Source organism: Amblyomma maculatum, chromosome 6 (assembly GCF_055883805.1).
Source record: "Amblyomma maculatum isolate TAMU_Amacu chromosome 6, ASM5588380v1, whole genome shotgun sequence".
NCBI lineage: Eukaryota > Metazoa > Arthropoda > Arachnida > Ixodida > Ixodidae > Amblyomma > Amblyomma maculatum.
This window is the reverse complement of record NC_139349.1, coordinates 28,734,162-28,751,622: the sequence shown is the minus strand read 5'-3', so window position 1 is coordinate 28,751,622 and position 17,461 is coordinate 28,734,162. Positions and strand designations below refer to the sequence as shown.

Below are 17,461 nucleotides of genomic sequence, written 5' to 3'. Positions count from 1 at the left end.
ATTTTAACTTTATTTTACAGTAATACAATATTAAAAAAAAGCCAACTCAAACAAGGCTCACGTTGTTGAGTATGACGGCCTTCTCGATTGAATGTCGTGTACGAAAAATTGATTATATTTGAAGGCTCAGTATAATCGTGCTAATTGTATAAAGCGCAATTTGCGATCATGGTTCACAAATAACGACTATTCTAGTTTCGCCATGCATGATTCCTAGGCTGCAGAATGAGCGGTTTTCCTGGTCAAGCTATGCGATGTGAGGCAGTATTACGGAAATCTTCAAATTGGAAAGGTAATTAAAAACGAACTAGCGAATAAATTTCGATGAAACTTCGTACACTCAACTATTATAATGTGCGCCCGAAGAGGTAAAAATTTTACTGCTGTGCACGTTGATAAAGCGCAGATATTCGTGCCCAAAACAGCCAAACTTTACCATGTTTAAAAGGCTGCCGATCAAATACTGATTAAATTAAAACTAATTACGCTTCAGGTTTCATAATATAAGTACCCATTCTATGTGTAGGCCAAAGAAAACTGTTCTAAGTGCAGCAGTTTCTTCAGCAAACTAATCCGAAGTAGGGTATATCAACGACGCTAGCGAATTTGTCATCTGCAAAACCACCTCTCATGCAGTTGATAACGTTGACACACTAAACAAGCGCACATCATTTGACAGAGAGTATATTAAGCTTTCGAATGATGCCTACATTGTGATGTTCGAAAAAGAACAACGCGCAGAATGCTCACGCAAACATTGCCTAAAATGGCACATTCGCGCTGCCGGAGTGGGACCCCCGCCTTAAGTAAAATTAAATTTTCTCTTTTAATTTTGGGGGTTCAGATTATATTAACTGAAAGCCATAAAAATTAAAGTCGAGTCCAGTTTCTAAATTTTCTTTATCGGCAATGCAGTTTGAAAGTATTTAACATCAAAAATGCAACATAAGAAATGCAACATAAAAAATGCAACATTTTTTAGCTCGGAAAGGTGGCTTCCCGCCTTGCAGAATTTATAAATAGTATCGCTTGCATTTATAATACTGCAAACACGGAATCCGTCTGGCTACTTTATACCATAGAAGCAGCTGGCATGATTTTTACAATAATACTATGTCTAACGACGCCATTAATATATATATATATATATATAGTGCAACGCGGTTAGAAAACTTTACGAGGTAAGTTAAATATACGTATCTTCTACGCTAAATATTTCGAAATTCCATGGCAACTAAAATAAAATTAAAAACTAGACTGACATTTTGTGTTGAGGGCCTTCGAATTCTTAATATAAAGTTGGTCGTTCAAATCAAAAGTAAAAAGGTTTATTAGTTTTATAAATTTCGTTTCAGCAGAGAGCTATATCATTTACATAATGTCCGCCACGATGTACAGTGCAGTTGCAGAGACATGGGAGTAATTGAATATTGCTGTAATTTACTTTTTCTGGTAATCTATAATGCAATGAATTACTTTTTAGGTTTGGTAATTTAGTAATGTAACGAAATACTTTTTGACAATAACTTCGCATCAAAAGTAATTAATTCATTTCGTAATTACATTTATTAAAGTGCGCCACTACTCCTTAAATGAGCTGCACAAATTTAACTGAAGTATCTCGCGCAGGGTTTAAAATAACGATCTGTAAGCAGTTATAAAAAAAAAAAAAAATTGACGGCCTAATCCGTTCTATACGCCTAGATTGAAAATTCCAATACAGAATGCCTGCGTGCTGGCCCATGTTCTGTTGGGGTAAATAAAGTACAGATTGCGAAGAAATTTTAATTTAGCTTTAACCACGCGTGTGGTATTGTGCTGTAGCGAGTAGCGGCATGCGGTGACTGCAGTAACACACATTTCATGCTGATGCGTTGGTCCTCTTCCTGTCCTCTGCGTCGTTATTGAAAATGTCGCTATCCTCCCGACCTTGAGTCATCTGAACCATTGGAAGCGCCGCAACCGGAAGTGGCAGTGACATCAGGTTCCTTCGTTTTCACCAATAAGATGACTCGAGATCGGGGAGATAGCGACACTTTGGCTAACGACGCAAACTCGGAATACGGACCTTGGTTAGCGTTCTCGCGAGTCGCTTCAGAAAACGACCGCGTTCTCGGCGATCGCCAGCAGAACTCGTGGAAGGGTCCTCCGATAACGCTGCCACGACGTGAGCTCATAGCGTCACATTCACAAGTGACAGTTTACATTTCGGATATCCAAAATGAAAAAAAAAAAAAAAATGGTCGTTCAAGCATGAGCACCGCATTAGCATCTTGCTTGAGCGCGCATGCTATGCACTCGACGGTAGTCATACCAAAGGGTGTATTTTTAGTTTAGCGCTGCCGCTTACCGCGGCCGTCTACCGCTACAGCGCGCGGTCAGCACAGCAGGCGATGATTTATCCCTGCGTGCGGCGTTAGCCGAAACTTGTCAGGAACATGGCGCCATCTGTCGCCATCGGGGTGATCTGCGCATGCGTACTTACCGCGCGCCTGTCCCCTGTGGTCTTTTCTTTTCGTCCTGAAGTCTTTTTAGCCCCCCCCCCCCCCCCCCCTTCTTCATTTCTTCACAGCTTGAATGCCCTTTCAGCCCTTCTCTGCTCTTCAGGGCTTGTAATTTTCTTATTACAATAGTGGAGATTCATTCCCATTTTCGACGCCTGCCGTGGCGCTAGCGCCCTCATAGTCAGTCAGGACACCCCGGGATGTCCATCTAAAATTTAGCCGTTGAATTCATTCCTGCATTAAAACACTATAGCAACGTGAGCTCTACAGGAGGGAAGTCATGCAGTTTTTGATGGTGATAGAAACGAACAACATGGCCTCAAAAAAAAAAAAAAAAAACAAAAAACAAAAAAAAAACATTTGTACAGGCACTGCACCTGTCAACAGTAACTATTTGTTTTATATTACGTCTATTGGTAGTTATAAATTGATTTACAGGAGAAGAAAAGTGCCGAATCGCGCAGTAAGGGAAGAGAGGAAGGTCAGAAGAAGAGAGAGAAAGAGAGAGGTACCGTAGTGGAGGGCTGCTGGGGATATTTAGAGTGCACTGACATCGCACAGCACGCAAACGCCTCCAGTATTCGGATCACACCTACCACATGGTGTGGGCCTGCTCATCCAACCACGCTATTCCCCCAAACCACCTGGGCGACTGGGAGGCGACCCTGCTCGGCTGCTATCACCTACAGACCGAAAAGGCCTTAGTCGAGCGTGCCAGGGCAGCGGCCGACGTTACTCGGGTTCCGTACTAGGGACTCCACCCAATAGTATCCTCCTTATTCCTACTCATTTCGAGTGATTACTTTCACCACCACCATTTCCGTTTCATTGGCAGCGGCCGGTCTCGAGGGAGAGCGCGCGCTCCTTCCTATGTCCAGTCTCCTCGGAAGAAATGGGAGCTTTTCTCCTTGAGTTACGCTCTCCTCAGCCGCAAGGGGCGCGACCATCTCATTGTTCGCTCCGTACCTGCTGCAGCGGCGGCGGCAGGGTTACCAGATTGGGTTATAAATAGCCAAATTAGGCTACTTTTCATCCCGTTTGGCGTGAAAAAAAAGAAAAGAATGTTTTGGCTATGTGGCTATTTTGGGGCTATATTTGACCCACAGTTTCCCGCAGGCGGAAGGGGGGTTCGGGGGAGGGTTTGTTGTAAGCGTCAACAAAGGGTAGACTCTAGAACTACCTGCACCTGCTGTCACGACTTGCTCGTGCACTCTCTTCAGGCATTTTTCGGCCTTCCACAGTGCAGCTACAAGAGAATATATTACTGAGATGGATTAGCGTTTCGGCCCATCAGCACTGAAGAGTTGTGTTTCGAGGAAGAAAGAAAACATGAATGAGGAGTGCAGCCAACTCTGCTAGTGTGACGCATCTCCTGCTTCTGACATGCCAACTTGGCATGCCTGCAATGTTGTCTCTTCAGTAAAACGAACCACAGTAACAGCTATGGGGGCCTTCATCTCATCGAATAAATTCGGGCCCACAGCAGTACAAGAGAACAGAACATGAGCGCTACTACCAACTGACTGCTTGCGGAGCAATGCAAAAGAAAAATAAAAACGAAGCGCCGCAACCAAGCACACTCCCACTCAAACGCCATCACCTCTAAAATACGGCAGGTGCAGATAAGCGTTGACGACGAAAATTTTATTCCAAATAGGCAATCTCTTTCGCTAGTAGCGTGACTGAAGGAGTGCAGAAAAGACCAGAAGAGACTAAAAAAATAAATAAATAAATGTACCTCTAGCCCAAGCACATGTCATAGGCAAAAACGCATTTGCATTCTGTATGTGAAAGTGTCAGTGAAACCTTGGCCCCTGTCCATATTCTCGGAAAGGAGGGCATAAAAAAACACACAGGAAACCACTTCCACCATTGGAGGCCTTCTCCCCAACATCTTTGGGGAGAAGGCCTTCTCCAAAGAAAAGGTGTTGTACAATGGCTAGACAAAGAACGTCCTGGAAAGAATAGACCACTACTGGCCTATGGACCCCTGGGCAAAACGTGTACTGTACCTAGGGAGCTCTAAACAGGAAAAGAAAGACTGAAATACAGGGGGAAGCGCATATAATCGGGACAACAAAGGCGGAGAGAAACGCTCCTTGCTAGAAAAGCCGGTTTAGAAGCGAAAGTGGCTGGAGGCATGTCTCCTGCAATGCTTCTGACGTCACACTGTTTACACCAGGGTGAGTAGTATGAAGTGGATGCCAAAGAAATGAACAGCGATCAAAGAGTGGGCAAGGGTAGCGATGTTTACAAAAGTCGAGTCGTGTCCTCTTTTAGAGGGAAAGGGGAAAATGTAGAGGAAAACGTAGAGGGACAGTCAGGCGTTTTCTTTTCAAAACTCGGTTTTTCTTTCAAATAACCAACTCGTTCCGCATTCTGTTGCGTTCATGCATAGGAGACATGCCTCCAGATTAACTTCGGTGGAATCATTGTACCAGACACAGTCGTGTCCTCGCGTGTGGTTCTTGAACTATGGCATATTCAGCAGACACAGATGAATGTTAGCTGCTCCTTAGGAACTCTTCCTTCCCATTACATCTAGGATGTATGGTCGGTGGCCCGGCAGATAACTGAACAAGGGATTCAAAAGGCAAGTAACTCGCCAGCAGTAGCACCTGATGGAGGAACCAAGTGGATTCCGATACCTCGTGTCTTGCCCTTTTGGAAGGGTTGATATTATGGAAATTCCTCTCCCCGCCATTTCACAGGGTGCAACCTTCTTCACCAACGTTTTCTTCACCGGGTCCAGTAAGGGCAATGAAATTTTCTTATCGCAATTAGTTTCTACGTTCACTGCGGAATCAGGCGGGCTAGCGCTAGCTAGCCTGTGCGACCAAAGATGGCCCCCGTGACGTCACGTCTTAAAAAAAAAAATGAAATGACCGCACATGTAATTAACTGAATTCTATTTCCTTCACACCGTTCTGACTATTTCTTTTAGTACTGAAGTACATTGCATATGTTGAAAAAAAAAAAAAAACAAGCAGCAGACAGCTTCACTGGTGGCATAATCTAAAGAAGAGGTGGAGAAAGGCGGAACGAAGCAATTCAGAAGGAAGCGGAAAGAGAGCGATGTTGTGCGTTCTTATTTTGGGCTTACTTATAAACATTTATTTTGGGCTATTTTTGGGCTACATGACATTTTTACATTTGGCTACATTTGAGCTACTTTTTGAACACTTTTGGTGGTGAGTGCTCCAACCCATCTGGTAACCCTGCGCGGCGGCGGGTGGCTTTCGCCTCGTTGCGCGCTGTAATCCGCTGGTTTTTTTTTGCATGCGCAGCACCGCAATGAAAGAAAACAGAACACAGTTGCTTTAGCTGCTTGTCGCCAGCGTATTCAACATGTGAACGAAGTCTTTATAACAAAACCTGCCCGCTAGAACCACCAAAAAGATGAATCATTGTTCTTCTGCAAAAGTATGACAAGCATATATGACAGATACTGCTATATTAGTGCAGAAGATGAAGTATTGATCCTCTTAAAAGAATGCTCTTAAAACGAATTGTTTGGTTAATGTAGAGCGTTTAACGTACTTAAGTGACTGAGGCTACTAGGGAAGTCGTAGCGGAGGGCTCCGGAAATTTAAGTCATCTGGGATTCTTTTAACGAGTACCGACATTGCACAGCACATGGGTACCTTATGTTTCACCTGCACCTTAAAACGGGCGCGGTGAACGTGATTGAATCCAATCCCTTATAATCATCAGTACCATACCTTTACTTCAGAGCCACTGACAAAAAATATAAGGAAGAGGGGGGGGGGGGGGGGCGGGGTTGATGGAGGGCGAAAATGGCTGCTTTGTTTCATCACTAATATGTCTGTTGATCTTGGAAAATTTCATGATGGTCTGAGTCAAAGCCAGTGGCAATTAATATGCCAACCTGAAAGATTTTACACCCTGTAGGAATAATTTTGCGTTATTTTCCGACTGCAGCGAAAAAGAAAAGGTTTTAAGGGCACTGAAGCTCCGCCTTTAGAGATATTTTCACAGATGCCTCACAACGAAATGAAAAAGCAGCAATAGGGATTTACTCCAAGGCACTTGATTGGAGTTTTTCTGTACGGATCCCTGATTACACACCAATATTTACTGCTGAATTGCTTGCAATTGGTTTGGCCCTTCAAAAAGTTCCCGGTAATGTTACTCACGTAATCATACTCTCTGACTGCCTGTCAGTCTTAGCAGCATTAGAAAGTCCGAAAATGTGTCTTTTGAAACAAACCCTGATGTTTTTCCTTCCGATACACTTACAGGAAGTACGTTTTCAGTGGGTTCCGGGACACTGCGGCATCGCTTCTAATACAATGGCGGATTATTTAGCAAATTCAGCTCTCAGTGGGCCTGTTGCCGATGTTGTACCCAATATTATCTTGCTAAATATATCCCGTTTTGAACAATTTCAAACGTTAAACTCCTTGAGCCATGAGCCACTCCTTGCGACTACGGATTTTAATCATTTAAATTTCCATTGGAATGTCCGATGTTGTACCTCGAGGCAATGTGAGGTTTCCATGACGCTCATGCGTTGTAGAATTCCTTCCCTCAATCTTTATTTATGTCGCTCTTGATTCACGCCGTCCAATCTTTGTGCGTCATGTAATGACGTGGAAACAATTGAACATTACATCCTCTCCTGCCACAGGTATGCTACTCAGAGAAGATATTATCTAGAAATACCTCCTGCTCGCCTAGGACTGCCATTTACAGTTCCTGTCCTCCTCTCCTTTGGTGCAACCGTCAAAGGGTATGCCCTAAAACCGGTGTGTGAATTACTTCATAATTATAATATTGCTACTGGAAGAATTGTGTGTTAGCGCTGAGCTGTCTGAATTGTATTTTTTCTTATTATTTTTAGTAATTTACAATTTTATTCCTTTTTTTCATTGCTTTCTATTACATCGCCTCAAAATTTCAAGTTATTTCAGCAACACTAGCTCCTAATTATTAGGTTATTTATATCATATAGTCAAATCGACCTTATCAAAAATAGTATGTCACCTACAACGAATTCTGGCCAATCCCCCACTGTGGGTATGTGCCATTACAACGAGGGAGAAGAAGAAGAAGAAGAGATACGACGCAACAGAGTCAATGGCGCTCATCTGTGGCTCTCCCTTTGCGGATGTCGCTCGGTTATTTTACACATACAGTACCAAGGTACTACAATATGTGAAGGACCTCCTCGACGTAAAAGCATAAACATTTGACTCAGTCGAAACCTCAGCTGCCATACAGGCATTGCGAAATCAGGGTATAGATGAGCCATATGTAAAAGTACTTGATATCTGTGGGGGCTGCACAGGAATCAGAGTCCTTGTTAAGAAACGTAATAAAATTTTCACAAGGAAAGGTGTTATGCACGGACATACGATCTTCCCAGTACTATTAATAGCTTACTCAGAAGAACATTCAAATACATAGAATGGGAGCACTGCGCTGCGGTCACTTTGGGACTCGCAGGCGCCAGCGGCGATTGTTTGGGGCCCACTCTGCAGCGCGGCGCGCCAGCGCAGAGTTTTCCAGTTGTCTATTATCTATGAAAGTTGCCCTGCAGTGAATATAATCAAGTATAGTGACGATGAACATCACACCGGCAATGCCAACGCCAACGCCGATACACCGACAACGCCGGATTTTCCAGAGGAGGGGGCTTTATCACTATATCGCGTTAAATGAAGTGCGTAAAAAGAATATTGAATACACATAGACAATATGCGCAGGTGACAAGGACTGTAGCGTCTCTCACAGACAAGGATTGTAAACCGAAACCCTAAAGCAGTGCAAATTAACAATCGTTTCGTGCTGCTTTTGTGTTCGACGGACAACGAGAACAAATACCGCTTTGAGTCTTTCACGAAACCTTTAACGGCACCATGCAGAGCTGCGATATTACAGAATTTCGGATAAGTAGTGACAGTCACTTTTCTTAGAGACCCGGAAAATATATGAGGTAAGCCCTGAATACTGTTCGCTTAAATAATGTACTAATTCTCGTTGCCATCACTCGGGCAGATAATTTTGCGCAGTGCGGCTTAAAGACGAAAAACAAAAAACTAGTTCTAAAGATGATTTTGCAGCTGAGCTCGAACGAAATTCTTGGCTCGTATCATACACGAAAATTAAGTTTACACTACTGAAAAATGTGGCATAAACTAATATTTTTGTTCAAAGTCGGGCTCCTTTAAGAAAGGAAATAGGTATTTTACTGGAGGGCGTGCGTTAATGAAGCTTCATAGATACTTTCTGGATGGCTGGTGCCATCGCTTCGCCTGGGGTACGAGCGAAGTAAGTTTCTAACGAAGCGTCGCACATTAATCCTTGCAAATAGGTGGCTTCTGTACTCAGTCAACATCCGACCACAACAACGGTGCATATAGCTTTGGGTTCTTCACCCTGCATCGAACTCGGTTCGGTGCATCTCTGAGCCGTATCCTAATCGGCATGCAGGCATCGTCGCACGCTATCGGCCTCGCTGCCAGCAAGCATGATTCGTTGCAGTGGTGCACAGCAAGTGCTTGAGCCCGCCGGATGCAAGTTCAACGACATGGAGACGGTTAAATAAATATTGGTGACTTCGAGGCGCTCAGGCCTGCTCCATGCCGTGGTGTTGAGTTTGTGCGCCCACTGGATAAATGCGTCCGCTTTATAACTCTGCGTACTCGTGTGTCTATGCAAATTTCGACGAGCGCTCTCGAGAATGATGGAAAACAACTCGTTCTGCGGCGCCACGTGAAACCTTCAACGCTCGACTGTATGTTTCGCCTATAGCGCAAATTTATTCTCAAGGTGAGCAGAGTTGCTGTAGCGGCACAAGGAGCAGAACGCTATGGTGGAAAGTGGTAGTTAGCTAAGCTTAGTAAACAAGGCGCAGACGTTCAGGTCTTCACCTCAGGTCTCAGGTTTTCTCATTTTTTTTTTGCTTCCGCGTTTCACGCTCTATGCACAATTTTCATACATGTCGACCTCCTCGAACAACGTGACCTCATCCTTCTCGGGTTCCACTTTGACCGGCCCGACCGACCGGGCGTCCGGCCACTCAGGTCTTGGAGGGGGCAGCGGCGGGGGGTGGGGGAGGAGGTGAACGATCAGCTGACGTCAACAGCCAGGCAGCAACAGGACAACGTTAGTACCGGCGACAACATCCGTAGGAGTTGGGAGGGAGAGGGCCAAAACGGGTGAGAAGAACCGGAGAGCCGGTTTCGGTGGCTTTTGGGAACCACTCACTGTATGGGGTCCATCTCCGCGTGCCCCACCCCACCTCACCCCATCCCACCCAAAGCGACATCACAGAGGTGACAGAGCTCGCCTGCCTCTCGAGCCGGCATTCCCGCCGCGACACTGGAAAGATGCAGCAAGCTACCACACGTTCTCCTGCTTCGCGGCTCCTTCTTGTTGCTGCAACGGCGGCCATTCTCCTGATTCAGGTGAGACGCGACGTGCATTCCATCTTTTATGGTCCCAGCTACTTTCGCCCAGCGCACCTACTTGAAATTTTCACGCTTGTTGCACTCGTTTTCGAAACAAATGTCGATCCTCTAGTGTCCTCGTTTTCAGAGTTTGAATTTTGAAAGGAGCATTTTGCATTCACGCAGTTCAAATTTATAATGGCAGCGCAACTATTTGCAGAACTGATGTTGATTTCTTCGACTTTCGGCCATGCTTCGACAAACTGGTTTCAGGTTCAGTGTTTCGTACGAACTGATAGCATTCTGCTGCTACGTGTTTTCTGTCTTGTGATGCAAACCAGAACTGTGGTGCCGAAGGCGTGATCATGCAGATCACAGGTCACTTTTTGCCTCGGTTCCATCTCAGAACTATTTATGGAAACTTCAGTAACTTTCTTTTTCCTAGCGCGCGAAAGAAAAAAAAAATAAACACGCCACTAGGTATCGGCGGTAATATAGCATTACATTCTGCGAAACGTGTTTCGTTAAAAACAAACTACAGTAATGCTTGCGAAAAAGATTACTACTTTCTTCCTTTACTGCTTTTCCCTTATGTTCTCGCAGCATGCCAATCAATATGTTAGAGGAAAGAAAAACAAGCTTTTATTCTTCTATATGGAAACATCTCTCCAAGTGATTGGAAAGCTTGCCGAGATAGCCCATGTGGCAGCTTGCCCAGGACCAGGCGGAACCGGGTAACGCTAGCAGTATCTCTTACCTTGGGATTCCTAATACTCAAACATTTACAACTTTCGAGGTGGTATGTTTACTGGCGACTGCCGTGAAGCAACACATCTTTGACTCCGCTAACTTGAAGATTGTATTACACGTGGAATAATTAGGAAAAGAAAGGCGTATTGACAAGGCCTGCAAGTTATATTTCTATTAAAAACCTGAGTGATAGTAGACATGTGTACTGCCGGCGTAAGGCTGACATCCTCTGGAGTCGTGTAGGCAAGACACAATGAGGTCTCGTTCATGGGCAACAACCTCATTCCTTGTGAAAATGGAAAGAACTGGGCAGGTGACCTCATGGGACACATTCACTTTTGCGAGCCACGGATATCCTGCACTTCGGTTGTTCGTTGCAGTTTCAGAGTTCTAGGAAAGCAGAAAGGACACGTAAGGAATGTGCATAAAGCAGTCATGCATGAGCATAAAGGCTCCTAACAATCTTCCACCACATTCATGTTGTAACCTTCTTGTACAGAACCAACGGGCCCTCCCACAAATCCGAAAAATCTCGGTCCACTGGCGACAGCCCTGAGTATAGGCAAAAAGGGGAACTTGGTGCTTTTCGTTCCCACAAAGAATGCAAGTCTTCTGAAAAAGAGACCCTTTGGTTGGAAGAGAGGTGTTGCCGAGAATCTGCCTTACCGATTTCCGCATTTTATAGAGCTTTAGAAGAGGGGCACTCTATCGGTTAGGGTATGTTTGTGCGTGCCTAGTGTGATTACCGCACCTTTCGCCTATTCATCGCAGCACTGCGCGCGTGCGCATTGTTGCTCGGCTATTATCCTAATCCCCTAACTGACTGAGTCCCCATATTCTTAAACTCCCTATTGCTTTGCCGTTGTGCGTTTTTAGCGCATGAGTAGGCTGTAGGGTGCATCACGACAGTTTGTGTGCACCTTTGTGTTGTGTTCATTTTTTCGCGGACATGCACGCCGCGAACCTGGTGGAATTTGTCGATACTACCCCGTCAAAAAAGTGAAATGAGCAATTAACTTAAAGACAATGTTCGTGGAACTTGCGCAAAACGCTACCGTCTAAAGATTTACCGAATAGCCTTTCTTGCTTTAAATAGCTATGGAAAGTGACAAGGGCCATGTATATTGTAGCAGAAAACAAGCCATGAGAAAGGCATCTAATGCGAAGGGTCTGCTAGAATAAGAGTTGACATCTATACTTATCTAAATGATGAATTCAGCAAGCGATGCAGTTAACTATAGTACAGATCAGCAGCGGAACTACGTTGCGAGCTGATCGCCTTGCGCTGCTCTCGCACCGCAAAGTATTACGGCCGGTCATGGCGAGGGGCCAGAAGACCCATGAATTAAGTCACAGAGTATGCCCCGCACCACGGCTCTCAAACTGCCATTGAGTAAATTTCGCTTCCCTCGTGCCAGGAGCCAGAAATTACAAAGTGGATGGAGATACATTGACAACGATGAATTTCGTTTGAAAATTGAGGATTCTCCTGTTCATTAAGTGACGGAGCTGCTAATACAGTCGGCCTGCTCAACAAAAAGATTTATTGTTGAGTCATTCTGAAATTAACCTAAAATTCTTACCATACTGCTGGCATGAGCTTCAAATCGTGGCACTGAAGGGACCATCTTTCAGTCTGGAACGCAGAGCAAGCTTGTTCACTTTCAGGTAAACGAATAAATGCTCGCACAAGTATGTCTTCCAGAACAGTTGAATTATTCCCGTCGCTTGATGCCGTATAGCTGAAAAAAATTGCCTTATCAAAGAAGAAAACCGTCCAACTCCAGACACACATTTTCAACTCATCCTAATGTAATATGCAGTGCACCGCCGCAAACATTTCGGTGACTCAAGTCCTCGTTCGCAAACATTGCACACGGTCTGCTTGTGACTGTTACAAAAGGGGCTGTGCGTTCAACAACAGCGTTTTTTATCGGGACCATATCCCCTAGATAACTTTTATCATGTTGAGATCTTTGTCTACGCGCGCAAAGAAAACGGTATACTCTATGCGTTATCTGTAATGCACTAGGCGCCACAGTACTGGGCGGATGATTATCTTATCGAATTCCATTGTCATACCGGACTCGTAGCGCCAGTGGTTTCAAGAAAACAGAAGATCCCTTATTGAAAGACCTTGTAGGTCTTTAGATTGCAAATAACTACGCTCATTAATAATTTCTCCCTCTGATTCGCATGATTATGTAAAACTTGCCATTTTCCGAGCGACGCCTTTAGTCCAGTCGGATACAGTCCAGGATAATACAGTCGGATGGCTGATTAAACACGCCGTCTGGACCCGTGATTGAGTAAAGATATATGTGTTCCCATCGAGGCTGATCATATACCACTTCTAATCTTAACTTCATCGAAGGCACCTACAGCGACATTCTAACATTAAACGTTCACTTGAAACAATCTGTTCTTACCAGAGGGGAAGCAAACATTGAATTAGATATCCCAGAGGTGCGGCTATCGCCTTGTGGAATTTGCCGTAACAGTGTGGGCGCGCGCTTATTTTTCAAACAGTAGTTGAGTGCAGGGCTGGTCTCGCGTGCTGAGACGCTTGAGTCATCTAGGAACATACATTGTTACACAACCCCCCCCCCCCCCCCCCCCTTACTCCCTGTCAAGTCATGACAATGACAAAGCTGGAGAATCTGGCCCTGTCTTCTCTGTTGAGGCAAGCTAGGGGAGGCAGGGACAATGCAATGCGTCTATAACGAAGGCCTAGAAGATGCTATAACTGCATACCATTATTGTACAGCAGTTCGTCGCGTCCATGAAGCGAGGGACGTCGTTTCCTGGAAAAGCACGTGCAACAAAGCCCTCTCCGAATTTTCGCATGGCATCTCTGCAAAAATGGCGGCCGAGGAGCGTGGTTATTGTCATTCTAAAGGGAGTCCAAGCTAACTTTAGTCAAGGGTTAAAAAATAAAACATTTAAGGCAGGTCAGAGAAAACACTTGTATACAGCTGCCAGTAATATGGCGCAACACATGGAATTTCTTTAGTTTGCAATTAACTAATTAGTAATTGAGACTTTTTTCTAATTTACTAACTATTGACTTTAGACAATAAATAGATTAGCAGAGTTAGAGATCGAGCACCTTCCAAAACCCCCAATTGATTTATTTCCGATAAAGAAAGCCTCACGTCTCGTTTTTTCAAGCTGAAAAAAGCCCGCGAAATCCGAACAAAAAAGAAAAAAAAGAAAAAAATAACGTGACTGGCGCATTTGTGGCCGCGATTGTGCGGCGCTCGAAATCGGCTCTACGACCCCGTTGCAGCGTTCGGTGGTTTCTCCGTCCACTTCATTCAGTCGGCGCACGTGACGGTCCAAGTCGCAGCGAGCTTACCGCACTGGCTGCAACCATCGCCAACATATCAGCCTACCGCTGAGACTGCGCCGTCGAGTCACGACTGCAGCTAATTTCGTTCACTCAGACCACGATCGAGAGCATCACAATTGTGGCTCCTGAGTGCGTTAGTCACGTGATATTTTTTGCATTTCGCGGGCTTTCTTTGAGCTTGGAAAAACAATACACGTGAGGCTTCCTTTATCGGTAATATTTTAAATGGGGATTTCAGAACGTCCTCTTCAACTTTGCAAATCCCATTTATTGTCTAAAGGCAATACTTGATAAATTAGAAAAAATTATCTGAATCACAAATATTTAATTGGAAAATAAAAGATTGTCGCTGGGGCGCCAGATGGTTGGCAGCTCTATATAAGTGGCTTCTCTGGCATGCTTTATTTTTTAATCTCTGGATAAAGTTAGCTTGAACATCCGGTATATGACTTGAGAGGTGAGTAATAATTTATAGGCGCGGGCATCTTTTGGCCTCCTTTCAGTAAACCGTTGAGATATTGGGAAGGGCTGTAGAAAGTTATCCCTGCTCCCCCACTAAAAAATAAACCACGCTTTCCTCACGGCCCACTTACATAGGCCTGCTTTGTATGTCCTCAGCCTCTTGAAATCTTTTGTTTATTGAGCGTCCATTCTTGGGGGTGCGATTACGCCCAATGAACAAAACTGGTTGTGAGCTAAGTCCACCTGGAGGCGGAAATCCTAACACGTTTAAATTTTTTGCTTGGTCAATCGACACACTCTATAGGAGTATAAAGCGCCGGAAAGAATGTTTTAGAATAACATAGAAAGGTCACTTTATAACTGAGTTGTACCGTCCTTTCCTACGCAAGTAAACATTTCTCCTTGAATATCCCTCATGCGTATTCCCCCCCCCCCCCCCCCCCCCCCCCCCCCCCCCCCCCCACTGCGGTCTTTTGTGAAGTGTATACCACACACATTGGTGACACCAGAACTTAATAGTTATCGTGCACAGGTGTAATTTACTAGTTCACAGTGACAACCACCTTCTGTGCTTACTCTCAGTACTCGTCTTCCTTTTTTTTTTTTTTTTGTGAGTAGCGTATGATGTGCTTACATATAAACGTCCTCTTTTTCATCCTCACTTAAAGCTCGCAGCGCCCATTAAGCAAGTACCTGCGGTATTTCTTGCAGTGTTTAAGCTAAATATTTTATTCACTTCCTTCACGGAATTGCATTAACACTGGCTGGGTATTGCAGCCGCTTCCATCTGGTAATCTTTAAACTTTATTGTTTACTTGTTGCAGGTATTAGGCGATGAAGTGCCCGCGAAACCTGTCGCAGCTGCTCAACCCAGCGATGAAAAGGTCCCCGACGTGGCCTCTCCTTTACCGTTAGCAGAAGGAGGAGCTGAGGTGGCTACGCCATCTTCAAAGAAACCAAAGGTCTTCGGTCAGCCTCTGCGCCCGTTCAACCTCGGTATAAACATTCCGTACTTCTTCAACATGCGGCTCCTGACGGGACCCGGAGGCACAGGACTCGGTCTCAACGTACCCGCCATCCTCAACCTGCAGCTGGACGCGGCGCATCGCAGGAGGCCGGGGCTCCTGCTTAACCTTTTCGGAAACAGGGGCATCAGTTTTAACCGTCGCAGGCGTCCTGGAAACCCACTTGCCGGCCCGGGCAAAGCCCCACCGTTTGGACAGCCTTCGGAGCAGGACAATGCCATTGATATCAAGCGAAAGCCTTCCGAAAGGCTTCGTGAGTCGCAAGACCGTGCGGTATCGCCATAGCTTTGTCATAGCTTCAGATGTTAGTTGCCTTCTTCATGACCCGCATTTAATCCCCGAAGCACCTGTTCATAAAGATCTGCTTAGGTCCCAGCACCAGGCCAGTGTGGTTAGACGCGCAAACTGTTCCTGCGGAGATTGTTAATATTGTTGAAAATCGAGATATATGTCGCAGTATAACGTTTATGACGTGCACTACGCTTCAACGGCAGCGTTGATTGTCGTTCACAATCAAAATTTCTTTTCATTTTTTCAACTCGAGGTTCTTCTTGGTATCTTCATTTACGTTTATCTGTGTTTTAACAGGAGAGTAGGTGCTCGAATGTAAGTCCACAGCAGTAGCTAGGCCGTACGCTTTCAAGGAAAGAGCTGCATTTCAAGCTTACGTTCAAAAGGGGCCCACAAATCAAGTGTAGATTGTTGATGAAAGGCATTATAGGAAATTTGCCATGGAATGTGATACTCAAATCAACCGAAGAATTTATTTCGCAATTATTTTCACGCCACAACGCTACACTAGGGAGTCAGAGCTGAAGCAAATGCCACGATTTGCCATTTGTACTTCTTAGTCCGCCAGCAGTGTCGCGTACGCTATCGAGCTCAAATCCTGCTTGCGCAACCACATTTCTTGAAATGACGTCTCAAGTGCGACGTAGTGCTCTTTGTACCATTGTATTGTGCCCCCCCCCAAAAAAAGATCAACTGTCGCAGTTGCAGAACACCCGCTGAGATGAAGACAATGTTTTCTTTACCTTTTTTTTTTCTGCCTGTGAATAAAAAAAACATATTACTTCCTGGGAAGCTTCATTTACGTTTGTTTGTGCTTGTTTTATGAACGTGTTCATACAAACAGGCCATTTTGTATAAATATTCACAAGGGATCTCTGCGTCAGTCTTGGTTTCATGGTGGTGTACCGCTATTGGACGAACGTTATACTGCATAATTTGTCATAAGGTAGTAGAGAAAATTAAATTTGAAAGCATTTTGACTGTGACAAGAAACGGGACTGGGGCTCCACTCTAGACATGGTTTTCGTAGGCGGATGTTTGGTCGCTGCCGACTGCCGTACAGAATCTTGTACTGGCCTCCTTGAATAAATTCCTTCAACTTCGCCCAGAGCAAAGCGACGATAGCACAGCCGTCATCAGTGGAAAACCCAGGCCGCCCAGCGCCGACCGGATATTACAGGGGAGCTCCGTCTCGAATACTGGAATTTAGCGGGCGTTTGCGACGATAGTGGTACAATGCGAATCTGTTTTCATTGACGTATTAAGGCTCGGTTAAATGTTTTTAATGCGAAAGCATTACTTCGCTATGTTCACAGATTTCTGTCCGCAGGCCGTGTCCGCAGACCGCATCAGTTGCGAGTAATTGAGAAGTGGTAGATGTTAATAAGTGATGTAAATCGATAGAGGGTGACGTAATGTTGTGTCCGAAAATTAATTAGGTTAATTGGGTAATAATTACAGGCAAAAAATGTAAAAGTTGTCCGCAGCAGTAATGAGTAATTGAGAATTGGTAGAGGTTAATGAGTGGTGTCAATCGATAGAGGGTGACGTAATGTTGTGTCCCAAAAAATAATTAGGTAATTAGGACAAAACACACAAAATCGTGTCCGCAGCAGTTGTAATTGAGCAGTGTTAAAGGTTAATGAGTGGTGTCGATTGATA

The 17,461-nt window shown here is 44.7% G+C and overlaps 1 protein-coding gene across 1 annotated transcript; it reads left to right on the top strand.

Annotated features, from left to right (window-relative positions):
- Positions 1-9,804: 9,804 nt before the first annotated feature.
- On the top strand, positions 9,805-16,465 carry LOC146185320 (uncharacterized). Its single transcript, XM_084605508.1, has 2 exons — positions 9,805-9,937; positions 15,308-16,465. Exons 1-2 carry the CDS (start codon positions 9,860-9,862, stop codon positions 15,791-15,793), a joined length of 564 nt encoding a protein of 187 aa, XP_084461634.1. The 5' UTR covers positions 9,805-9,859; the 3' UTR covers positions 15,794-16,465.
- The last annotated feature ends 996 nt before the right edge of the window (positions 16,466-17,461 follow it).